Raw genomic sequence first — 27,129 nt, 5'->3', positions numbered from 1 at the left:
TGAGTGGGCAAGCGCGCGTGTGAACCAACAAACTAGTGCTCAGGTGAACGAGTGAGCGCGCCACTGAAATAGTGGGTAAATGAACGCATGAGCGAGCGAGTAAGCGAGCGTGCGAGGGAGCTTGCGAAGCAAACGAGCGGACAAGAGAACGGGCGGTTCGGCAAATGCCCCCGTGCCTGCGCTCTCCGACATTTGCTGACGCGCGCGTTTTCCACCGTCCTCCCAGCCAAGCTGGTAGGACAGAGGCCAGAGGAGCAGGGCAGCTGGCGCCCTCGCAGCTGATGTAGTGCTCCCGCAGGAGGGCGGTGCGCGCACACTGCACAAGACGACGCCAACCGCCTTCCGTACAAAGCGGCAGCCCGAGCAGCAGTGGCAGCAGCATGAGTGGGATCAAGCGTAGCCCAGCATCAATAACTACCTCCCTCGATCTACAATGCGAGCATTGCGAGGAGTTGCCATCGTGAACACGACGATCGCGGTGGCAATAGTGAAGGCCGCATTGTCACGGAAACAATGGAAATACCCCTGAGAAATGTAACTTGGCAGCGTCTGGATTGCTGATTTGATCGCGACGAAGGTTGAAATGTAAACGTGCATATTAAGACCATTGCGTGGAATTGAAAGGTAACAGACAGTGCAGACAGTGAAGACATCACGGTTGCTCATTCGAAAATTAAGAGTGGCAATATTCTCACACAATACCACTATTCTTTGCAACTATAAAATTTCCAACTCAACATCTGCTAGCAGTTAGGCACTAAAATCTGCAATATGGACTTTTTTGCAGAGCCGTTACTGAGCCGGGTGGATTATCCTAATGTGCAACTTTGGAGATGTTATCGAGAGAAACTCTGCGTCAGCAAGCTCTCCGAAGATTAAGCATGAAAAAAATAGACTTAACTTTCTTACTTATAGACACAAAGGCATACTGTTAAACAACACCCATATTCATTTGGACTGTTTGTATTTGGTGAAATACACTGAGCAGCCAATGGCAGATGCATGCATTCTTTATGGTGACATGAGTATCGGACTTCATAGAGGCTCTTATCACAAACTCCAATATAATACACACAAACTCCATTGCTTGCAAACCATCAGCTGCAACACATTATACTGTTAGTCATGGTGGTTTTTGCCAGTTCATCTTTCCAAAATTTCGTGAGAAACTATTTTTTTCCATCGCTAAAAGTACACGCACATACGTGCATACAAAAAAAATTACCTTTGATTTAGTTGGGTGTGAGCACATTACTACATGATACATTTTTTGTGCTATCAAGATATTGAAATCGCATACGTGAAATGTAACTTTTCAATTCTTTGCAACAATTTAAAGCAGCCATTTTACAAGCCGTTTTTTCTTGTATTCTGTCAATCATAATGATTATCATCACCCATCAAGAACTATCCACTGCTGGATGAAGGCCTCCCCAGGTCATCGTGATCCCTCGTGGTCCAGCAATGCAACAATCCATGCAGCTCCCAACACTTGAGCTGTTCTCACCATCGCTCCAACTCGGTGGCAGTATTCTTCTTGACCATTTTATCGTCAGTCTCGACCACTCTCCATCATCCTGTGTAGTGACGCAGCCAGCCCAAGTCCCTTTACTTTGTTTTTTTAACAGTCAATAAGAATGTCTATGATTTGTATACGATGTCTGATCCATGTGTTCTTGTTTCTGTCTCTCAGTGTATTTACAGGCACGCACTTCTCTTAACGCTTTGAGTACCTTTTTTTACTTTTTGTTCCAAGTTCTTTGGCGGTGTCTATGTTTCCAGTCCATGTCACAGCAGAAAATATGTACCAATTGAAAGTATTATTCTTTAAGCACAATGCATTGTTGCTCCTCATTATCAAGTTCCGTTTTCTGAAAGTATTTCAACATGTTCTCTCGCGTGTCTCCTAAATCACTTTGATCCCAGTCCACCTTCAATACATGCCCGAGATGTACATACTCTGATGTGTGTTCCAGTTGCATCCCTTCATCAAATATTTTTGCTATTGTTTAATTACTCTTTGTTTTCCTCACATTTATCTTGAGCCCTTTTCTTTGGCAATTTATGTAAACATTTGCCAATATTAAGTGGAACCAGCTATGCCGGTCAAGAAGGCTGCTCGTGACATTAAAATCTGTTAAGAGCTCATCTTATTGAAGCACTCAGCAGAACACCGCCCATTGCTGCTCCACGTGGAAGGAGCAATTCCAAAAGTAATGTCATTCACGTAAAGTCCCGCGAGCACACACGTGCAGATAACTTTCTGGGCACAGTTGTCTTGCAGGAATAACTTAATGTTTCACTTACAAATAAGCCCGGCATTATTTTCAAAGGTGCACGTCTCAACTGTTTAGAAAGCGCCTTCATTATCACGGCTCCGTTGCATTGGTCGGACATGTTTTTGGCATAATACAAAAGCAAGTTGTGCAGATAGGAACCATGATGCAGGTGTGTGTGTGTTCCTGAACACATTGTTTTCCCAGTGAATTTATGTCAAGTGTGTCCATGGTGCAATGAGAATTGAGTGATGCTTTTCCCTGCTTGGTGGCCTGAAGCCAGCGGTGGGAATTCAGCATTCCTATCTATGGCAGGTGCCAGTCTCTCCAAAGGACCAACAGTGATGGTACTTTCTAGAGAAATGGTCATCTAAATAGAAATCTTGAAGGAGCAGAATTCAGCTCTTATTAACCTTAAAATGTGAAAAAGACATCTGTGAAAAAGAGCTTCATAGCTCATCGGATTTCTCCAGGATAAATAAAGATTGTTGTTTTATATGCTTAAATAATGATAATCCAATTACCCAAGCCAAATGAGAGAATTTCCCCAAGATTGAGTCGAGTATGGAGATGCGGCGATGCAATCAGCTTATTTTCAGCTGCCGAGATGGAATGCTCGTTTGCAAGATCTTTGTAGATGGTCGTGGCTTGGCGGTGCCGTTAATACAATTGCGGGATTGATCGTGGCTGAGCATGGCAATTCATAATTTACAGCCCTTTGTGAATATAGCACAATGCTGGACGAATACCTCCTCACACTGCATTGATCATAAGAGGTTGCTTGACCATTCGAATCAGTGTTGTTGAGTTTGTAGCACAGTTTGCTTCTATGTTGTAACATACAATATATATAAATCAATACAGCCACTGGGGGTGTTAGAATGCACCATTATATATGCATATATAGAAAAAAATAACAACCGATTCTTGGATCGAATCGTCACCTCGAATTGTGCAATTTAATAAAATCGAGAAGGGATGAATCATTACCGGCCTACTCATGGTGCCCTTGCACAAATGTATCCGTGCATACCAGATAAACAGCGTGTGTGCATGTACGAGCATGTACGTGCACACGCATGCATTCATTTACGTGCGCATGCATCAGTGTGTGTGCCGTTCATGCCTTGTTTAGAGATATAGGCTATTCCTGCGGTGTACATTTTGAGTCTATATTTCTTAGTGATGGGTGAGTATGGGGGTAGACAGGGTGAGGGGATGGCTGAGTAGGGTGGGAGGGGGGGTAGGAATACAGAGGGTGGGATCAACTTCCTTGCACCGGGGCTTCTACACCGCGATTCCCACAGAGTGCGGTGCAAAGCCTCACTCAACATGTGTCTATCGTTCGACATCAACGAGGAGAGAGAGAGAGGGAGACGCACCTCCCTTCTGCGAGGAGAGCGCCATGACCAGAGCTGGGTCGACCTCGCACACGAGGCCCGCTGCCGACGACAGCTCGTACACACTCATGGCCACCTGGGTGCGGAGGGGGAGGGGTGCGGCGTCATTCGAACTTAGTCGGCGATACCTGCATCGTTTACACCATTGGAACCTCATTTGCCAGTAAAAATATGATAATTGTTTTTTTACCCTTCTATCTGGCAACAAAACTGACACCTTTTTTTTACAAGGAGTCATGTTTACATAAACCACAATACCTGCAGTCATAATGCAAACAAAAAACATTATGACTGCAGGTATTGTGGTCTATGTAAACATGACTCCTTGTAAAAAAAGGTGTCAGTTTTGTTGCCAGATAGAAGGGTAAAAAACCAATTATCATATTTTTACTGGCAAATGAGGTTCCAATGGTGTAAATGCTTACCCCGAGCTCTCATACTCTGATGGTGCGTTGTCTTTGAGTTGTGCGCCTTTTGGCGTCATCTGGTCCAACCCATGTGAGACTAGGCTCTAAGGAAAGCTGTCTCGGGTGTGGACCAATCAACTTCAAGGACAGTGCACATTATCAGAGTTATGTTTTTTGTTTGCATTATGACTGCAGGTATTGTGGTCTATGTAAACATGACTCCTTGTAAAAAAGGTGTCAGTTTTGTTGCCAGATAGAACGGTAAAAAAACAATCATCAAACCTGCATCGTTGTTAATGTGCAGTGTCGCCGATCGCGATTGCATTAAGCGAACCAAGGTTACGTTGAACAATGTCACGCTTTGTTGCATTGTTGCTTTTTGTTCAAAGCGCCCAACCATGCATCAGGACGTTTGCGAGTGCAAATCCTGGTCTGTGGTCGACTCCGAGGTCAATACGATCACCATCTTGTGGTAAATGACGAGTAGTGGGTCACAACAGAGACTGGATCTTGTCTTAGGATTGTAAATGTGGAGATAACTGCCATACACAATTGAGCAGGAAGATAACTTGACTTAGTCGTATATTATTATTTCATTATTAATAAGCTTGTTTTCCCAGGAAAGTCTCAGGAATTTTGGATATAATTACACACTGATTTGCTGGTGTGATTTAATTTGAATGGTGATAATGAAAATACTTTCATACCTTGATGTCCGTTTCTCGAGGAATGTGGTCCTTAAAGTCCTTTATGGAGCCCAAAAGAAATGGAATATGATTGGACAACACCTGAGAAAGACAAAAACGTGATAGTGCAAAATGTATACAGCTTACAACCTTTCACAATAAATTAGAAACATACCTGACTTTGACTATTATGTCAAAATTGTGTTCATTCATACGACTACTTCCACTAATGATCTCTTTAATATGTATACAGTATCCCAGATCCATAGTAATTATAGTTTGTAGCACTCTACCAAATCACTGATGAATGCCTCCCCATGCTGTATCAGTCATGGGGCTTTTATTTGACGATTCTTCGTGGTTAGTTCACGTTGATGAACTGTCTACTAGCCGCGGTTATGGAGCAGTTTTCATTTACTACTGATGTTAGCCATGGTTGGGAATTTAACTCGGGTCGCCGGGTTCATAGTGCGGCACGTGCTAATGACTGTGCCACCTCAAATTCACAACCGCTTAAAATTCCAAATCTCATTGTCTCAGACCCTCTGTCTGAACTAAAAAAAAAACAGTTTTTGGCTAAAAATCACTCCTAGCGGTCTCAATGTTCTCATTTGCACTCATGAGCATGAGCACTGAAGCATTTACCTCGAGTTAATTGGACCCAAATTTACAGGCATGCATGATGGAACATCATGGCAGTGGACGATGGCGCAATATAATAAGTGTCGCACACATTGCTAAAGAGCATTTTGTGTCCTTGCCGAGTCTTGCACGGTGGCATCACCGAGTAGTGCCCAGAATATGCGTGGCTTGTGGCTCCATGCAAAAAGTAGCACGAGGTTGGATAGGGCAGTGCGTAATGCGGGTAATGTGGGTTTGATTAGTAAAATTATGCAATGGCACCACTTACATCATTCAGAGCCTCCTGTGCCAGGGCACGAAAAGAAAGAATCATCCCAATAATGGTCATCCGCTTGAGGAGGCTGTCCACAGCTGCAGGAGAAATCAGAGGCATTTGAGAAACGTCTGAACGCGAAGTTGGTTTGCATGAGCGTAAAAAAAGTTTTCTATCAGTCTACCTACGACTGTCTGGGCTGGCCCAGTGCTCATCCAAACCACGCCACTTCAGGAAGGATGCCGACAAGGAAGGAGGCCTCCAGAGACACCAAATTTCACAGAGGTTGAGCGCAATTGCTTCGATTTCATTGCTCAGAAATTCCTACAGTAAAATAACCCCGAATCAGGCCCACAGAAAGCCAACGTTGGGCTCAAGACAAAATCGAGTGGCAGTCTCCTTCCATGCAATTTGGGGCTTTCCCCTTTCAAACTTCTATTATTCTCACATGCCCTCCCCTCAACGTGACCCTGTTCCCTTCCATGCATCTAAACGACCCAATAGAGAATAAAGTTTAGATGGAAGCATATTATATAATTTTTTACAACGTAGATTTTTTTATGTATTACTTACTGTTAGTAACTCAGCTTATTGTAGAGTATAGTAAGTACACTGATGATGCTATGTAGTTTATACTTTAGTTTGTTATGCAGTTTTTACTTTAGTTTTTTACGTGGTTGTTTAGTAACTGCAGCTACATACTATTAACATTCCTTTCCTTTGTTAATGCTACCCCCCTCCCCCCCCCCTTTGATGCTGCTAATCCTGCATAATGCACGGGCATAGTATTGATTTGGAACCCCCCCCCGCCCACCTCCTACGCATTTTCCATATGCTGAATTCCTCTTGATATGCAAATTATTTTGTCTAGGCGCTCTTCTTCCCACCTCCCCCCCTCTAACCCAGCTTAAATATACGCTCCAAGCTTGGTGGTGTTTCATTCTTCGCCCGAGGACGGCTACTTGCGTTGTGGCCGAAACGTCGTGAGAATTGTTTTATTATGTTTTATTTTTATTATTTTATTACTTCCCTTCTACGTGACTTTACCGAAAGAACCAAGAAGATGGACCCAATAGCCATCCACATACAACTACGATTTCGTAGTTGATCATATGCACTACAGCTTATCAATGAGCCATTATTGTCATGTAATAATCTCTGGGGTTCTTACATTACTCTCATTTGTCCTGCCTACTTGATACCTGAACATCTGACCTCGGTTGTTATTCTAAATCAGTAAGAGCTAAGGGACAGTTTTTACTTCGCTTAACTTGTTAAAACTTTATGCAGACTTTTATGAGTATTAACAGTCCCAAAGCATCTTCATAAAATGAGAATTATACAGACATATGCAGTGACAGTGCCAAACCTAACTTGAGGCCAGTAGCATTGGTATTAAAATCCCACCGAGATATCATCATACTTGTTGGCGTTTTATTTGCGGGAATTTTTCGTACACATTATTAAAATTTACTTATTTTCCTAGCCTTTCCGGCTTACCCCGATTTCCGGCTGTATCAAATCCAGCTTTGAGAGCCTTTACTATATTTAATTTATGTGTAAACATGTATTAAATACGTCTGCTAATTGTTCCTACAACTGGCCCCACTTCTGATGATTTCTACAGTTATACCAGCTGGTTCAGGAGCTTTCCTATTGGGCAAACTGTGATGGGCAGACTTCTTGAAATGTGACATCTGTAACTTCCTCCTCTTCATCTGAAAACATTTAAATTCTTGAGATGTTTTTTATTTGCTATATAAATCCGCATAACAATTACTGCACTCATTTTATAATTTGATCTCTATCATGCATTATTTTTTCATCTTTCTCCCTTAAGGTTACCATTTTGTGAATAACCAATCGTGCTTTTATACAACAATTGCTTGCTATGACGTCTTCAAACCTGTTTGTGCCATGTTCTGAGTATTTTTGCTAATTAATTTTCCTAATCGTTTTAAAGAGTTATGTGTATTCAATATGTAGTTTAGCATCTTTTCGGCTAAACTCTTTCTCAGCATGTCTTTTGTGGTTTCAGATAATTTGATTAAAATTAACTTTTTAAACTCCCCCGCACCCCCCACTTTCAATGTGCTATCCATTACATTGATATTAGCAGTCACTTTATGTAGTCACTTTATTGGAAAATTACATACATCTGCTCGGCGTAATACAATCAGCCTCCGTTAAATTGGCAGACAGTTTTTTTTTTATGGCCATTAAAATGTGCAAGCTCTTTGGCGTTTTTACAAGTGATAAGCCACTTCGTTGAGCTATCATTTGTGGCCAGGACACTTCTGAAAAAGAGCTATGTAGCTCAGTGGGCCTTACCTGGTAAAATAAAGATAATTTAGTGTTGTGTACCAAGATACAACTGCAATACAATCAAAACGGGGACACTGATTGCCCCCCCCCCACCCCTTTGTGACAGCTATACTTTTAAAATGGCTTCCAATCTTTTTCAATTTCTGCACTCCAGTTACTCAGAGGTCAGTTGTAAACTCCTTAACCTCCTCACACAGGAATGCAAGATGGTGAACCCTTACTCACCAAGATGTGAAAGCAGTGGGGTGTTTTTGATCCCCCAGTACAGTCTATAACTATTGCGAAACGATAAATGTGGACGATGGAGCTACCATGCTTAAACGGTGTGATGATAGCCAGAATGTTGAAAATGTTGGAAGTATGCCAATAGGCTGACTCTGCTCAGGTTAAATCCCCAATAAGGTTATTTCAGAGAGCAGTGTTGCAGAGTTGGAAGGTAATCTGTTCAACAACACTTTCGATTAAAAAAGGAGCTACGTAAAAAACTAAATGTTCTTCCCGAAAAGATCAATTGGCCCTCATGTGCATCAACTACTGTCATGTGATGTTCTTTAAATATAAAATGCTATCTGCAAATTGGCAACATTATCTAAGATCTGAGCATATGCCAGAGCTATTGTTCATGAACTCCAAGAGCAAAATTTTTCAAACCCAACATAAACATGGCACCAAGCTGTTTGCACACGAAAGGCAGGAGATCTTTCTTCCACGCAAGAAAAATCACTAGATCTTACTTACATATAACTCAGGCAGATTCCTTTAGTTGAGTACCAATCGTGGACAAAGCAAAATGGAAAAAATCCAGAACATTTCCTTTGATCTGTGTGTAACGTGACATAAACCAGTGATCGTATACAAGCCGCAATGTCTGTTTTAGTTGATGCTTAAATGTTTTAATACGCAAACATAAAAAAGATGTTAATAATGACGTGCAAAATTCACTGTAGAATGCACGTTTCAACTTGTTACAATTACTATTTTTTAAATGAGTAAACAGGATCCATAAATGGAAACATTAACAGCAGGTTATGGAAGAACAAATACATTTGAGAAAACATTTTACATTTAATATTATCCGGATAAAAAGTACCATGATCTGCAAAGCTGATTTTGGCAATTTATTTAAATTAGACAATTTGTAACATTAAAAGCTTGGCTGCTATATTAACTTTTTTTAGATGGTAACATTTTCTCCAGTTGGTAATCTGGATATTAAGGTTCCACAGTTGATTTTCGTCCTAAATTAAAGGCCCAGGGTCCTTAACCCCATCCTACATTTCACTGTCTGACAAGCTGGGTTTCTGACAGCAAATGGAAATAGCTAAGCTCCTGGGAGAGAGCATGTGCATTGTACACACCAACACAGTGAATGGCCTCACGATGGCAAGTCGCTGAAACCCTGCGATGAGGTGTCACACTTACAAGTCAGACGACGGAAAAGCAATGCCATCTGCTCGGGCTTGTCGAAGCTCGTGCGCATCTGAGAGAGCACTTCCATGTTCTCCATCACAAGTTTCTGCGTATCGCAACACACACACCATCCAGAAAGTAGAATAATCATGGCTTTGGAATAAAAATTAGCAGTTCATTTGTTTCTCTTTACACTTTTATATCTAGCTTATGACCACAATGCAACTCTCCAGCAAGCCCTTGAGATATATTAATCAACATCGAACTACACTTGGCCACAAATAAAAAGCTCAACGAAGTACCCTATCGTGTGTAAATGTATAGCAACCAAATACTCTGAATGTGGAGGGAAAAAACGTAGGATCCTGAGAAAATCGACACGACCACAGGGGGAACATGCAAACTCCAAATATAGAGCAAGCATCAGGGTCAGGATCAAACCCACGCACTCCTGTATAACTGGCAAAGTAGTTAACATCTCGCCACCAGCCATGATCTATCCACTGCTGGATAAAGGGCTCCCCATAATTCCACTGTTCCTTATTAACCCTCTATGTCACACTCCATCTCGCTCCTGCACAAAAGCTGATCTCTCTCAATGCTCCAATGGACAGGTGGTCATTGTCTCTAGCAAACTGCCTCCTTTAGCTGCTATTCAATCACCACATCTCTTCAATTGGCCAACATTCCTTCTAGTAATATGTGTTCTGTCCAAGCCCACTAACTTGACATTAGTTCTATCGACTCTGTTCTCCAATTCACCAGTTTTTCTTTCTGCCTCACTATAATTCCCAGCATGCATCTGTCCACACATCTTTACTTCTTTGCCGGGCAATGGTGGCGCATGCCTGTAATCCAGCACCGGTTGGTGGATTGCACAAATTTTGCTAAACTCCCTCCTTGGTGGCATCAAGGTGCGATACCCTGGCTCGCCAGGAGAAGGCAGTACAGCAAATGGAATAATCACCACCTGTTTCCATCTGTAAGGGGATAGTGTTGAGGATTATCTCCAGGTGCTCCGGTTTCCTTCCACTTGTATAAACACTCATTCATTGGCTGACAACATCTTAACATAAAAACCCAACGCAGGACCCTCCTGAAAATGAATCCTATGATTGAGTGTGGCTATCCTGGAAAAAATAATTATATTATCACATCGCTTTCGATTGATGACAAAGCTGGTAAGAGACAATTATTGAAAAGTTTGTCTTTAGGCACACTGGGGTATGTTGCTATTCAGTATAAAATCCAGTGTAATGATACATAGTGTTAGGATAAACATGATTATTAATGACACAATACAAAGGCGAGTTCATGCAGGCTTCACTCTTCAATATTAACAGTGTGGAGTTTCCCATTATATAATACGAGTTAATAAAATGTCTTCCCCAGGCAAAAGTTTTCAATAAATATAATTAAGCTAATATGATTTGTTACAACTTTTATCTACGATCAGATACGAATAACTACTCCAAAAATGTGCATTTTTTCGCAAAAAATGTGTTCACGAATTGATTCAACTTATTCGATTTTAAGACGAACCCATCGGAAACCGCTCAATTTAAAGATTACAGTTTTATTTATTTATTAGAAAGAACAAAAATTAATTAACTTAATACTCTATCAGGGGAAGCTCCAATTTTTTACCGTTTTCGAATTATTTAGATTTGAGCATCAAAAAAAATGTGGATTTGTTTAGTTCAAAACCGGTTTAATCAGAAATATCTCAAAAACAATAAAATATAGAACATTAGTTCTCACTTTCATGTAATTTGCCATTTAACGCTCTATCAGTTGAACAAACTGCAGTGTTATATCTTGAACGGTTTCTGAATGACACGCACAAACATGTTTATGGGGCACTTAAAATCGAGATTTGGGGGCCTTCAAATGAAAAATCTCGATTTTCTGATTTTTTTTCCTGTTGTTTGTGTCATAAAAGCTACCTATGTACCACATTTCAGCTTTCTACCTTGTCGGGAAGTACCCGAGAGGTTTTTGAGAGATACATACAGATTAAGGTCTTTATTTATATAAATGAGGAAGGGATGCATGAAAATGTGAGGTTTTAAGCAACTTACTTATTCAAATAAATGTTAGAGACACCTCTGAAGCCAAGATAAGATCCACTTCAAACATTATTTATAATTGCATTGGTGCACTCTCAATCCTAAATATAAAAAAAACAAAGTCATCACTAAAATGTAAATAACAAGACGTTCTTACAAACCGTTTGCGTAACGAGAACATTTTATCTTCTTGGTTCTTTCGGTAAAGTCACGTAGAAGGGAAGTAATAAAATAATAAAAATAAAACATAATAAAATAATTCTCACGACGTTTCGGCCACAACGCAAGCAGCCGTCTTCAGGTGGAGAACAGGTCTGTCTACTTGTCTACTTGACAGACCTGTTCTTCACCTGAGGACGGCTGCTTGCGTTGTGGCCGAAACGTCGTGAGAATTATTTTATTGTTTTATTTATTTTATTTTATTATTTCCCTTCTACGTGACTTTACCGAAAGAACCAAGAAGATGAATCCCTGCAGTCACGAAAGCTTTAAATGGAAAGAGAACATTTTACATTAACACCTGCGCTGGTACCAGCAGCAGTTTGTTAGTTGCAAAAAAAGCATTTAAATTCTCACACATCACCAAATCAACAACCGCTTTCCCGTGGTGTGCATTAAGAGCTCACACCACCATTGACATGTGGGGAAAAACCCCCACCAACAGATTCAGGATCTATCTATGCCCGCTTCACACGACGCATTTTGGTCCACACCCAAATTCGCTTGGCGCTGCCGGGAACCGATCGGCGTGCGTACAGGCAGCAGCTATTGCCAACGCGCGGGGCTCTCCACACGGCACTGCGGCTGCTGCTGCTGCTATTGGGCAAGCGCGGCTGGGCCCGCATCTGAAGTCCTTAGGTCAAAACGTGACGCAGAGCGTCCAAAGCCGAGCACGGGTCACCCGAGATGGATGATGGGGCTTTGGTGGAGCGGCAACTCTGCTTTGTGCTCAAATGCCATCCGCTGTGTGCGTGTGGCGAGGCCGTGGCATTGTCATTTCCTAAGGTGTTCTCACATTATGGGTTGTTAAGCAGAGTGGCAGCCTCAGCTTTGTGGTATAACACATTTGAAATGCTATCCTGTAACCTTTAAACAATGAACGCACTTCGTTAATGTTGGCACCGCAGCACATGCTGTACCTTTCTGAGATTGCTTTTTGTGTCATACGATATTACATTTTTTTTACAGTTTTTCTTTCAGGGTCCAATTGACTGCGATTGAAACCCTAAAAATGTCTACAGCTGTCATGCGCTAGTCTGGCTCTGATGCTTTTCTGCCATACGCCCATACCGGGTGCTGCATTCACACACATTACTGCCCCTGCAGATGTGCGATGAGAATAATAACTCAACTCTCTCCCTGCTCAATTAGGTATTAGGCAGTGCGAATCTCCACTGGTGGCCAGAGTTGGTGGTACAAAATTACCACATTGCTGTGATGGGAGTCTAAACGACAACTGCTATTTACTTCCAAAAACAAGGTGCTTATTTTATCGACCTTTAGGGATACTGAGCTCTAAGGTCGACCCCTGATTGCGAGTCCAGCCCTCTGCTAAAGTGTAAACATTTGAAGCCAACGCCACCATGATGCATCTCCGATCTTTGTATTCAGGCTAAAGGTTACTGCCGAGCAATGTTTAAGTTTTGAAAGCACCGCTGAGCATTGTTTAGGCTGTGCATGGACAAAAAAAACAGCTAAGCAATTTATTACACTGTGTTTATATGCAATGGGAACTAATGATAAACTAAAGAGTGGGAGCAATTCATAGAGGTTGTTTTTGTTAGTTTGGGACCTTCTGTAACGTAAACAACCTTGGATAATTTGCACTGGATATGGTCAAGGCATCTAGACACAATGTGGCACAGCCAAGGAGGGTTGCCAAGTCTGATAAATAAAAAAACGCCTTCGATGCGAGTCAATGTTACGTGAACAAATATGAATATAAAAAATATATTTTATAAAAACAAGTTTAATTCTCTGGAGATGTTCAGACTTTTCCTTGAATTTTAAGATGCTGTCTCTCTCCAAAAGGAATACAATCACAGCACAATATTGATTACTGCTAAAGCCAAGTGTCTCACTCATTATGCGAGTGTTGGGTGGCACTCATATTCATTGGCTGACCTGAGCCAATGGTGAAAATTCCATATTTCTGTGGAAGGCCAGTTTCTTTATTGGACAAATACTATTATTTTCCAACAGTTATGCTAATTTTGTTGATTTCAGATGAATGCTGGACTAAGTCGACCCCCACATGGACTTTAAACTGTACGACTAATGTAGCAAATATCATCATCAGCCATGATCAATCCACTGCTGGATGATGGTCTTCGAAAGCTGTCGCCACCCCTCAGTCAGCCGATGCAACAATCCACCCAGATCCTTCGCATGGACCAACATTATCGCTCGGTTACTCATATTCTGCTGTGTTTTCCAGTTGTGTCCCTCCATAAGATATATCTGGTTGTTGCACAAATATGAATGAACAAGTCAATCCCTTTAAGGTACTCACTGAGATGATGATATAATATTGTTTGTAATGATATGTTGTACACGGCTACGTGATGTTGTATACAGGTGCTATGAAGAAGGACCATTGTTTGAAACGTCGCCTTGTGATATTTTCTCTTCCTTTTAGGGCCACATCTGTTTTTGGATGAATGTGTTGGGACTTTTTCATTGTTATTTGTGGTGTGACAGCAGCAGCAGTCTGCCTCACAACCGTCTACTGGGTGGTGTCGCACTACTACTTTGGTAAGTGAATGTTTAAGAACCCTCCATGCTCCCTTTGTGTGATATTTCCCCAAACACCAGGGTGCATGATATGACGTCAAAGTGAATGTTACCCTGCACAGAGTGAGCAATTTGACAACGACGACGAGTAAGTAATTAATCACGCAAGAAGGAAAATGTGACGACAACAAAAGACCCCATCATCACTTAACTTGTTCGGGTAAATGTGAACCTGTGCAGGAATACTTCGTACCAGGGCGTAAGGACAGCGTGACCAAACATTATAAGGACAAAATGTTATGAATATAAAAACTCTAGAGAGCTACGTGTACTTGTGAAATTGTGTTTTAAGGACATGCACATCGCTAAGCCTGACAAAATGTAAAATATTAAGGTGATGACGTTCACAGTAATGTAAAGTCAACTAGAGTTAATCATTGCTTAAGCCAGGGAGCCCATTTTAATACAGACTTTGCCAAGGAGAGATATGGGGAGAAGATACGTGGCACAAAATCGCTCAAATAAAAATACAATGTGCAAAAAATAAAAGTGTAAAACTAAGATTGTAAATTATGAGACCTCCTTTGCCAGTAGCAAAATATAGTAATAGGTTTTTACCCTTTAATCTGGCAACAAAACTGACACCTTTATACAAGGGATCATGTTTGCATTAACCACAACACTTGCAGTCAAAATGCAAACAAAAAGACAACTCTGATAATGTATGCAGTTGCCAGATAAAAGGGCAAAAACCTATTAACATAAGATTGTAAATGTAGTTAATTAAATATTATCACCTTTTTTATATATATCAATTTAAAAAGTCATAATATAACCCGCTCTAATCAAAACCACACGCATTGCTTGTCATATTAACATATGTTAGTGTTGGGAGAGTTTTCTCAGAAGCCTGAACACCAGTGGAGCAGGGCTATCAGGAGACCTCGGCAGTGTTTCACGATTCTCTGCAGAACTCGTTTCATTTTTCTGGAAAACACCGCATTTCTCAAGAGGTGCTGAAAGCTCGCTGCTAACGCTGTAACTGCAGTCCCGCTGAGCCAGTTATTTCACACAGCACTTGACCTGAAAACAAGCACTGGGCATGACCATGTCAAAACAAAGTTATAAGTACAATTCCCCATGAAGTTTTTAAGAAGCCTCAAAGCGTTTAAAAGCCTCAAGCATTTAAAAGGCAAATTGTTTTTATTGATTGAAGTCGTCGTAGTATTAGCATGATCGGTGCGCCAAAATAAAATGCCATACACATCGGGTGACATAAAATAAATAACAATAAAAAAATGTGAATTTTACAGGATACGACCCAGAGGCTTGTGTAACAGTACTGAATTGAGACTGTACCACTAGGCTCATAGGTTCACACTCAGGCGACCACCCTATAATCAATTCACGTTCTCCAGTGTAGCGAGTTAATAGTCTGAAAGCATGATCACCAAAATGTGGCCACGTCTGAGCTGCAAGAAATTAAAATATAAACACACTGCTGCATTCACATGCACCACCTGTGTAGTGTTAACATCCGAGGTCATGCTCTAATACAATATGTGTGCACGTGATGGAAGAAAAGTTATTTCACATTCAACATGCAAAATTCAACACGAAAAATGGCACACGATTGATAGAGATTCCAAATAAATTTGAAAACATAAAACCCGTTAAATGAAATAGAATGTTACACCGACACGGTGAGTGATAATGGTGAAAGCTCAGCGATGATGAGCAGTATAACTCGCCAACCTTTGAGGATGGATTTACCTGGGAGTGTTTAAGCAATGCGAGCTGACACATGTCATTGTAAGTACCCACCTTGAGTTCAGTGACCTGGGAAGAGATGTGCCACATCAGGTTCTCATTCAGGAACTTGATGCCATAGGGTCCCATCAGGTCAGCCAAGGCACGCATCTCTGTGTACAGAAGCATACACGTGCACCTCTCTACATTAGAATACACAAAGCCACAGTAAATGCTCAAAGGGAATGTGTTGATGTTTTCCAAAACGGTCTCACCGTGGCCACAATTCATCACCATCATCATCGGACTTGCATGTCCACTGCTATATGAAGGCCTCGCTGTGTCGTCGCCATCTCTCATGGTCATGTGATGCCCCAATTCGCATCTCGTGTCCATGGGCCATCATCCTTTCTAGTGAAGAGTCCTCCCCAAGACAACTTATTATTTGTTTTTTATTTTTTATAATTATAACATAAATTCCATTTATTTCCCAGGAAAAGATCACTGAGAGTCAGGAGGTCCCTAAAGGATGTTTGGCCAAATCCATGAATGAGTGTTTGGCATGTGAGAGGACACCAGATTATCTGGAGAAAACCCAGGCCGATTTGGAGGTAACAGTCAACGCTCTGCAAAAGATAGATTCTTATCTCCACATAGCAAAGTAGTGCGCCGAGTGCTGCATCCATTGTAAGGTGTGATGAGAACGATGTATTTACCATGTATGTTTTTGGTCTCATAATGTAACACACTCGATACATTTGCACAACGCAAATGTTCATACATTGCCGCATGCATGTAGCCATCCACTGGTTGAGGACGTCAATCAGACGGACACCCCGATGGTGAATTATCATCAACACGTTCATCAAGTGACAGTGTCAGGGGCGTGCGTCGGGCGTGAGAGTGCCACAAAAAGAGGAATAGAGACAGGGGTTTTGTGTCGAGGTGGAGTTGAAAAATAAAGTGTACGCACTCGGCATCCTTTAGCGCAATAAGAAGTACGGAAATCACGTAGAATTAGTCAAGCAAAGGAGGGGGGGTGATAGTTTCAGACCCAGGAACACACAACCCTATTTTTCCCACAAGCTCTATTATTTGTCGAACAAGGTTTTGCCCAACACGGCATTTTCCAGGAACGTAACCCCCACATTCTACGAGGTCTGCCTGTTTAACTATTTAAAATTAATTAAGCACAATGAAAAATTAGCTTCACGAATATTTCTGCCGAACAAAAGCCAAAATGCAACACATTGGCTTGACCACGTTTACTTTGTCGGCATATTTAATGGATAGGCCAATCAGTTTTAAGGACAGTGCATACAATTCTAAAAGCATATATGTTTCCATGTTTTACCACATGTGTGGTTCATGTAGACCTGATGCCTTGCAATAGGTGTCTACGTGGTGTTTGAGCATCTTAACACATCCTGTTTTTATACCAGAAAGGGTAAAGCCTTTTTTTTATCTTTCAATGCCTAAACAACATTTTCAAGAGCAATCATTTTAAGAATCCTTTCCGCTCACCCTGAGTGAAAAAGGAGACAATCCTGCGAATGGAAATGCACTCGGTGGAATGCAACTTGAATAACCATCGTCATCATTTTGCTTCACTAAGCCATTTCATCCACTGACCGCTGAAACTGTGCAATGTAAGGTTTGTCATTATTTAATGTAAAGTTTAGATTCGTGGCTACAAGATACATTATCGCGTGTAAGTACCGCCTCTGTAAAAACTGTTAAAATATATATATACACAGCACAATTATGGATGACCACTTCCGTTCAGCTGCCAACACGCCATCGCTTACCATCCACACGTGCGTGTGAGATGTGAAACCTGTGTATATTACGCCCCACAGGGACTACAGACCTCTCCCGATCCTACATAAACAAACCTTCGCTGCAAACCAATGCATGCTAAATTGCCTTTGGTAAAACATCATTCATTCTTGGAATCTGTATCAGCAGGTGGTTGTAACGCAGCTATGTTTTGAAGCAAAAGAATTATACAAATCCTCACGGAAAATGTACACTTACACAAGCTACAGGGTGTCCAATGAGATATCATCCATTATTAATCAATTATTAATTTGACAGAAGTTTGAGCTGGGTCAATATAACTGCACATGCACACACTTGGCATGATGCTGTTATGATATACATTTAAACCTTTCTTATGTCTGCGTTGGAAATTGCACATCATATTGTGATATGAGGCAGTCTAAGGTGTTCACCAATGAGATTGTTTATAATTATTTGTCATGTGTTGTTGAAGATCACTTACGTTATTTTTTTTCAAAACACGTTATTATTCACATAATCGCAAGAATTCGAGCATGCAGTACAAACTGCTGCCTAATTATGCATGTTTAAAAATGGATGATGCCTTTGTGTACACCTTGCACATTGATATAACATTATACAAATACACGAAAAAAGCACAGGACTGGACGATTCCACACCTCGGGTTAGTATGGTTGCCTGCGTACGGTGCGAGAGACGTTCAACATACATACATACATTTACATCTGTACTCCAAAGCTATTCATGAGAGGCGTTCAAGGATACTACACCAAAGAATGAATGAATTAGTGATGGCTGGGGCATGTGGGGACACTATTGACAATGTATAATTCCATGCATGGTATTGGTGATGCATTAAATAACTCAATATGGAACTCGGTAACAATAACCAGCATTCCCATATGCCTTTAATTTAAAGTTTCCAGTTCTTCCCCTGCAATCCACACCTTTTGCAAATAAAAGGAATTTGACTCTAGTTTACTGTTTTTTTCACACTGAAATTATGACAAAAATAACAAAACAAATACGACAAGGAAAAAATATATGCATGACATTTCTGAGATGAATACCGTTAATATTGTACAAAGTTCTCAGTTGCTGATACAGTTAGATGTCATGTTAAAATCTCTGACATTTTCTTTTTTTTTAAGTCCTCTCTATTTCATACACATGCCCTGCTGGCATGTTTTTTGTACATTGGCTCGCCCTGTGATCAAATTAAATCCTAACTATCCACATGGAAACACATAACGGTTGATCTGTATGTCATGCAGCTGCTTTTGGCTACATTGGAGTAAGTGTACAGTGAATGCCAACGCAACATTCTCCGACTTTACACAATTACCACTAGGCAAGCTTTCAAAACTGAAATTATAAAACAATTCTCCAATCGTGGCTTCATTGCCATTATACTTGTATTAATACCCTTTCTTCAGTCGAGCATTGGTGCAATGGTTAATGCATTGCACATTGGATCTGTTGAATGCTCATACAGCGGGTGTCCATGAACCTTTCAATGTTCAATTGGCACAGACGGAACATATGTCAGCTGGAAGCAGCGCACAATACATTTGAAAAATATTGTTCTCAAACGTTATTTTTCTACACGCAAACAACGCGTCATGTGATTTCACTCAGCGTCTGGCGCTACTGTGGCGCTGCTCACCTGTGATGTCAGTATACTCTTCTGCATTGAAGGGCAGGTCGTGGTTCTCAGAGGGCAGGTTGATGAACGACTTCATTGAAGGCGAGAATGCGATGAGACCGTTGCTGGCCTGCCTCAGCAGGGCCTCCAGGTACCTGTGAGACATGTCCAAGACAGGGCGGAGAAGGGATATTTACAGTCTAGGATGTTTCATGTGGTTTTTTTTTTCCTCCGAAAAATCTTCAGCGAAAAAAAAGATTAAAGTCGAAGTGTCTCTGTTCTCAAATGAGCATGAGGGTAGCTGTTATCTCTTCTTGTGCCCCTTAGACAGCAGAGGAAATTCCACATTCCCATGGTGGGGGACAATCTAACCATCACGTGGCCACAGTTGGCTTTCCATGAAGTGCTACTTCATATTAGCTGGAAAGGAAGATGGGTCAGGTGAACACGTGCCATATCCAAACTCGCCCATATCTAGCATGAAATCTAGTTAATTAACCTAAAATAATTGTAATGTTGGAAAAATAAACACTGCACATGGTGAAAAATAAAATAGTCATTGGGATGGATACATACACTTGCATATATATATACTTGAACTTTTTTGCCATCTCACTATGTTCAAAACAAAATGTTGGTGCACATGGCATCTTTGGAGTAAAAACTATACGACATTGTAATGCCTCCTAACTATAGGCACTAAGTACGAGTGTGCAAGCATACATAAATAAGATATTCACAATATTGTTTATAAAATGGATGCAACACATAAGAAAGGTAGTCCCTTTAAGTTTAAAATAAACATACCTACCCTCATGATGAGGATGAACATGAACATCCTTTATAATAATTGTAATAATCGAATTTAGGGTAAAGCAAATGAGGTAGAAGCAAGTGACGCGCGATGATTTACAACGAATCATAACAACTCCCAAATGCGCAGCTTTTCCAACTAAACATGAAGCAATTTTAATTTGAGTTAGTTGAGTAGTTTCTCCCATTTCCTCATGGAAACACAGTCAATGTAACTGTACGTTTGTTTTGCTTTGAAACTATATTCACTTTGAAAAAAGCTGCACCCATTGGCCAACCGCAGAAAGCCTCTCTCGCGGGCATGTGCAGCATCCTATGCACCTACCAGTTGCTGTAGAGAGAGGTGATGGTGGGCTCTCCGTGGCTGTCCATAGGCTGAGTCTGCTGCAGGAGCACATTGTTGAAGACCCGAGTGATATCAATGTGAACAAAGTCCTCTAGCCCCTGCAGCACAGACATGTAGGCCTTGACACTGTTCAGGAGCTCTGAGGGCTTGTTAATGTCCTGTGTTGTCTGGTTGTACATGGTCATTCCCACAATGGATCTGCAATAATACAAAAAAAAACAATAACAATGTTTGTCCTCGATCTAGGAAAGCCTTACCGAGTCTCAAACATGTGTAAGGAGGGTCAATCATGGGGTGTTTGGCGAATACCTTATTGAGTATTCTGATACACAAGATGATACCAATGCATAAAAAAAAAAAATGCACGTTACGAAATAAAACTCGAAAACGGACAATAGGAGTTAGCGAAGTGGCTCAGAGGTCAGAGCGTTGAGCCAGCACCATTGAGAGCATGGGTTTGAATCCAGGCAGCGGTCTGTGATTGAATCAGGTTCTCAAGTGCAGTGAGTTGATGGTCTTAGCCCAGTCACCAATGACTACACACACAAAAACTCCGAGATTTCCAAATCGATTCTTCATCTCACGGCATAATGTCAATAGAACATTTGAATTACATTGGGGAACAAATATATATAAAAGTTATATACAATGAGATTACTTAGATACATACTGACCACCTGAGAGTCCTACTGGGTGAGTCTCGCCTCAATAACACAAGTAGCCTTCCCCAGTCCTGCACAATCACAACATAAGCTGCATGTGTCACCAATACCAGCCCAACTTACCACAATGCTACAATTTAATACTTATATTACAATTCATTTTAAAAAAATATTCCCCCAATTTTATTGCAATTGTGCTATTGAAATCATGTGATGAGACAAATCAATTCATTCAGATCTCTCGCAAAACAGTGCAACCCCTCTCGTGTTAGAGAATGGCCAATGGAACTGGATATCACAGAACTACCTCTGACAATTGCAGATCCTTCAAGCGCTTTCGGGAGGTTTTTTTCCTTGTTGTTGAGGACTTTAGATATTTCTTTTTTGCCAATGAAATAATTGTGGGCACACAGGTGAAGTTAAGTGTAAGGAAATACACATGTTATATTTCTGCCGCATTTGAATTGAGACACCCCAGCAAAGGGCATGCTGAAAATGTGTGGTCTATTGCTCTATTTCTCCTCCACCGGTGGCATCTACGTCTTAAAGAAATACCATGGACGTGCCCCTAGTGAGCTAAGTTAATGAGCACAAAGCGTTTAAGCTCGTTCATCGTGAAGCACGAGGCAGTGGACAAACAAACCGTTGAGTACACAGGCCACATAGGCCGCAATTTGACGGGTGTAGAGGCAGGCCTTGTCCTTACTTGGTGAAGCGGGCTTCCAAGTGGCTGGTGAGGTACTCCTTGGGCGTGAAGGTGTGCTCCCATATCTGAAAGGTCGGCACGTAGTTGATGGCAACGCACAGCTCAGCCAAGGCTGTGTGCAGCTTGTCCATGCTGCGGTCAAGTGACAAAAACGTAATTTGTAAAATGGTCATAAAGAGTGGGGAATGCCGCAAATGCAAATTAATGCAACCTCTCAGCATACTCAAAACTTAGTGTGTAAAAGTACATCATGCCATAATAATAATGAAGCTGTGTTGAATGCATATGAAATCACAAAGGGCTGATTCAATATAGTTTTTTTTTTATCTAATAATTAAACAGAAAGCTGATAACGAATGGACATCTTTTGCGAGTACCCAACGTCGGGGATACTTTCATCGCGGCGAATGATGGAGTCTCCAGCTGGGTGGTGCTCTGGTCAGAGTTCTCATCTGACAACCTGAAGGTCGGATGTTAACTCAACCCATCAAAAACATTGTTTTTTTATTTTATTTAATCTTGACTGCTGCAAGTGGTCCCAAACAGTCCAACATCCACCGAGGCTATCACCACAATGGTTGAGAGTGGGGACCCAGGTTCTGTGAAGAGTGGGACGACCGGGCATCGAGAGGACAGTGAGGGCGTTAGGTGGGCACTCTCACCTGGTGATGATGAGGCGGTCCTTGCGCATGCTTTCCACCCCTGGCTTCTCTTTCTCCGGCTCGTTCTTCTTGGCCGCCTGCTTCTTGGCTTTCTTGGTCACAGCCTGGCTAATGGTCTTGGCCGAATGCTTTGGCAGCAGCTGATGTACAATGGACGGAAGACACGGGGAACAAATGAGAACAAGGAGAGCCAGTTCATCAAGGGGTTGATTGAAGATATTCACAAGCGTGCATGGTCAAGGAATGTCGGCAAAAAACCACTGCCAGAAACAAAAACCCCAGTGGAATATGTGAGATTCAGTCACTGAATCCAACTTGCACTTGACATCTGCTTTAAGTAATCTCGCGAACCTGACGAGAGCAATGGCCGTCAGTTTCGGGGAGTGATATTTGGATGTTAACGACAGCAATCGACACCAGGTAAATAATGTTCATAACCTTTAAAATCGCAAGTGCTCGAAAAATGTTCCCAAATGCATTGAAATGTCAACTTGCTAAATTCATATATCTGGAACAGAAAATAGCATACTTTTGAGACCAACATAGGGATTATAATTGCAAATTTATTCCATGTTCCCATCAGACCACATTCACGGTCACTGGCATTTCGTTGGACAGATACTGAAGCTCGTCTATACAAAATAACAGTGGAGCAGTCAGGAAATACCAAAAAATGAAAATTGGTTCCTGAAATATATATTTTTTTAAGATGCTGTGCTTCAGCAAAAATAACAGAATGTTTCCCGTAAAGTAATTTTTTAAAACGTACCTGCTATTAAGGCAATTAAATAAAGTAATTGGGGTGTGCAAAATGAACATTTCTCAAATTATTTGCCCGAGATCGTTCGTAGCAGCGTCTGTGCTATTTATACGTGGATTTAAATTATTTCTCTTCCAAGGGTTAGGGTACGCAAAACTCACAGTATCCAGCATACCGCAGGCCCAAGTGAGTGGAGAGAGATGCGGAGATAAGACACGCGTGTGGTGCTTTGCCTTGCAAGAAATCATCGGCGTAACGTGAACAGTGCGGTTGCTCCGAGCGTGTATCCACACAGTGTATTTATAGCACTGCTGTTTTATAAGAGTGCATTGCAATTCATGTTTTTTTTTTTTACAAATTCAAACAATGTTACTCAAAACAAAAAAGTTACAAGCCAACAAAAAAGAATGACTGGATGTGAAATAACTCTTACGTTTCTCTTGGTGTGGTGAAACCTTTCCCATAAGTTCGGTTTTTGGACACAGTATTGACATGTCTACAATTCAATTGCCCTGAAATATTACATTTTGCCAAGCAATAGTTTAGATCCAATGCTTGTAAAATACTGGCTTGCTTTGCTGTCTATAAAGCCAACTTACTACATGTAATAATTTTGTTTGAATCTCAACTGAATGAATTTTCATTTAACACACTACAATAAACTCCTAATACGCCCATTGACAATCAGTTGTGGTCAATTTTCTCTCCTGATCCATGACCATATTTCTGGGCTTCATCCATTGCCTCTGGCTGTGCTGTGAGCCAGCTTCCTAACCCCTTCTGAACTTTTTCTGGGGGTACCCATAAGCGACAGCTTGCTGTGACATGCTGTTTATAATTGGGCCTCGAAAGGCTGGGCTGTCTTACAAGGCCTTGGTCTGTCGATTGCCAAAAACGCATGGCCAGCACTCAGTAATTCTTGAGAAGCAGTGCAGCTGGGGGCCTTGCTCCAGGGTGGGTTAGACATATAATGCACCAGAATGTATGCTCAATGACACCGCCCCCACCCCCCCATGTTAGAGATGCATCCTGCCATTCCCTTTCCCTGTTCCCATTTGCATCCGCTACTATAACAAAACGATTCCACCATTGGAACCTCATCTGGTCCAACACCATGTGAGATTAGGCTCTAAGGAAAGCTGTCTCGGGTGTGGACCAATCAACTTCAAGGACAGTGCACATTATCAGAGTTGTGTTTTTTGTTTGCATTATGACTGCAGGTATTGTGGTCTATGCAAACATGACTCCTCGTAAAAAGGTGTCAGTTTTGTTGCCAGATAAAAGGGTAAAAAAACAATTATCAAAACGATTCCAGTTAGGTGCCATGTAACTCGCTTCAAAACATCTCACCACTTTTTAAACACTGTCCATTCTGGCAAGTGATAGGAATGTGGGCTGCTAACAGAGGTGAGCAGGGCCCCGTTCTCATTTGAAATGTAAACGCTAATGTTTCCGAGTGCAGTCTTTGAGGGCCTTATCGGGTGCTTAGACTAGTCGATGAATTGTAACAAATGTCTGACCTGGTTGCTCAGGGCGCACTGCTCAGCACAGATGTCCGTGATGAGGTTCCTCGCCTGCTTGGCCATCTCTTCCAGGAACACATTGCAGATGGAGAGGCTGCGGTCTCCGATGTGATGTCGCTGCATCATTCAAATTGCAAAACATAAAACACATTACAAATATAAACACAAAGCCAATTACAGTTTTTGGTGTTAATATCCTAATCAGGAAATGACTTTGCCTATCATCTCTCCAGGTGGATACAAATAATAGCACTTCATGGGAAGTTATGAAGACTGGCTCCTACACTGGGAATGTATCATTTCCACCCCTGACATTCAACAGAGCATTGCAACAGAGATGAGTGGCACTCCATTACTTGGTTGAGACACTTTGGGCTCAAGTCATGTCGATATTTTATTCTCCAATCCACAAAAAAAGTGATGGCCATTTTAATGTAAAAAAAAAAATCGGAATTCATGAATTCCTGCCTAAGCAAGACATGTCGCTTTAATCAATAACTTGTCCTTGACTGGCGCATGTTCTTTCGTCCATGTGTTCCTCCTTCCTTTCCCTCCGTGTAATTTCAAGAATGCACCTGTCTGTGCTTGCACACATTTAAACTTTTGTTCACTTTTCTTTGTGAATATCCAAGTTTCAGTTCCATGTCACATCAGATCAATTACACTGATGAACACATTATTATTATTTCGGCAGGTTAGCATGCTGCTTTTTATTATTAAGTTATGTTTTCCTAAAGCACTTCAACCTCTTCTCACCTGCATCAACTGCCCTAGGAATATACTTTCTGGTGGTTTTTCGGTTGTGTCCCCCCCAAGAAATATATTCTATCATTTCATGAAATATATTTTGAGCCCTCCTTTGCTGCCTTTTCTATTAATATGTTCAATAATTTGGTGAAGTTCATTACCATTGGTTTTTAACACATCTATGCCATCAACAACACTGATACTTTCTCCATTCATGTTTATGATTTTTGCTTCTGATTTTTAGCCCTGAACCAGTGGTGGAAATTCCACATTCCCATTGTAGTCTATCCATATACCTATCAGCTAACTTGCCCACAAAGTGGAACTCATTTCATGGACCACAGAGAGATGATGGGCTGAGTCAACCACCCAACTAGGATTTGAAGCCACAACTTTCCGATTGCCAGCCACTCGTACCACTGAGCCACCTTGCCGGCTATTACCACAGAAACAAATCCAACAGTAGCCTATGGAGGTCATACGAGTCCATCTCAACGAAAGTGAATGACCATCCCTCAGTGGGATCTCTTATGAAGATGTATCAAGATGCCTGCGTGAGCCGAGTGAGTGATCGGTGGCGGCGCGTGATGTTGAGCGACGACGCACTTACCTCCTCCGGGCACAGCTCGTGCGTGCAGCTCATGAAGTGTGAGCACGCCAACGGGAAGGCGATGGAGAAACGCGATTGGGATGGGATCTCCAGGCACTGCTGGAACATCCGCTCGAAGGGGCGGTTGTAAAAGCTGGCGGGGAGACAGAGGCCCACGAGGCGCATCAGTCCAGATCCGTAGCCGGTATCGTTCGCCTGCGTTTTACACCGGTCGGCACCGACCGGCGGAAATTCGTGGTATTTCTTTAGGCTTCTCTCAAATGTTACGGTTCACATTCTCTGAAAGATTTAAAGGGCGTTTGTTGTTTTCATTTTTTTCCCATTTTCATTCAACATCGGTGAACGGCAGTTCGTGGGATTTCTTTTGACTCAAAACTTTCCGTAAAAATATTCTCAGAGATTTAAAGGCCGCCCTTTGTTTTCGTTGTCTTTTTTTCTTACTCAAGTACAATGAATTCTGTTTTGGTAGCCATGTCTTAATGGCTACTCCTACGTGAACAAACCCAACTGCACCCATTTCTGCTCCCAAGCCTTATGAGAAAAACACATTTTCTTGCTTTTATCCTTTTTATTTGTGACTGAGAAAATGTAAAATAAGTAACCCCTTGAAAGCAACATTTCAAAAAGTGCTAATTTTGTAACTTCCTGGAATGTTTTTCCCATGAAGTAAATGTGTGCCCAACTCCGAGATCATATTTGGACTTCATACGGAGTGTTCATTGAGCTTGACACGTGGCAGAAATTTATTTTAGAAAACATATCACGACAGCACAAGGTAGTGATAGACTTAGAGCTTCAAATCAAGATTAAAGTTATCCTCCAGACATGTAATAATGGCTCGTGCACCTAAAGATAAGTGAAAACGATCAGCCGGTAACATGATACCAGATCATTTTCATACT

At 41.5% G+C, this 27,129-nt stretch overlaps 1 protein-coding gene across 1 annotated transcript in view; it reads right to left on the bottom strand.

The window, feature by feature from the left end:
* The window catches only part of LOC144943483 (nck-associated protein 1-like), a 122,172-nt gene that overhangs the window by 13,559 nt on the left and 81,484 nt on the right, over positions 1-27,129 (bottom strand). The window contains exons 17-27 of the mRNA XM_078870962.1: positions 26,228-26,360; positions 24,868-24,987; positions 22,588-22,727; positions 21,926-22,057; positions 20,537-20,755; positions 19,420-19,553; positions 16,026-16,123; positions 9,412-9,505; positions 5,680-5,762; positions 4,791-4,871; positions 3,659-3,752 (exon numbers count right to left, since the gene is read on the bottom strand). Coding sequence (XP_078727088.1) covers positions 3,659-3,752; positions 4,791-4,871; positions 5,680-5,762; positions 9,412-9,505; positions 16,026-16,123; positions 19,420-19,553; positions 20,537-20,755; positions 21,926-22,057; positions 22,588-22,727; positions 24,868-24,987; positions 26,228-26,360 — 1,328 coding nt within the window. The remainder of the gene's footprint in view (positions 1-3,658; positions 3,753-4,790; positions 4,872-5,679; positions 5,763-9,411; positions 9,506-16,025; positions 16,124-19,419; positions 19,554-20,536; positions 20,756-21,925; positions 22,058-22,587; positions 22,728-24,867; positions 24,988-26,227; positions 26,361-27,129) is intronic.

This window comes from Lampetra fluviatilis, chromosome 2 (assembly GCF_964198595.1).
Source record: "Lampetra fluviatilis chromosome 2, kcLamFluv1.1, whole genome shotgun sequence".
In the NCBI taxonomy this organism is placed as follows: domain Eukaryota; kingdom Metazoa; phylum Chordata; class Hyperoartia; order Petromyzontiformes; family Petromyzontidae; genus Lampetra; species Lampetra fluviatilis.
This window is presented reverse-complemented; position numbering and strand designations above follow the sequence as displayed.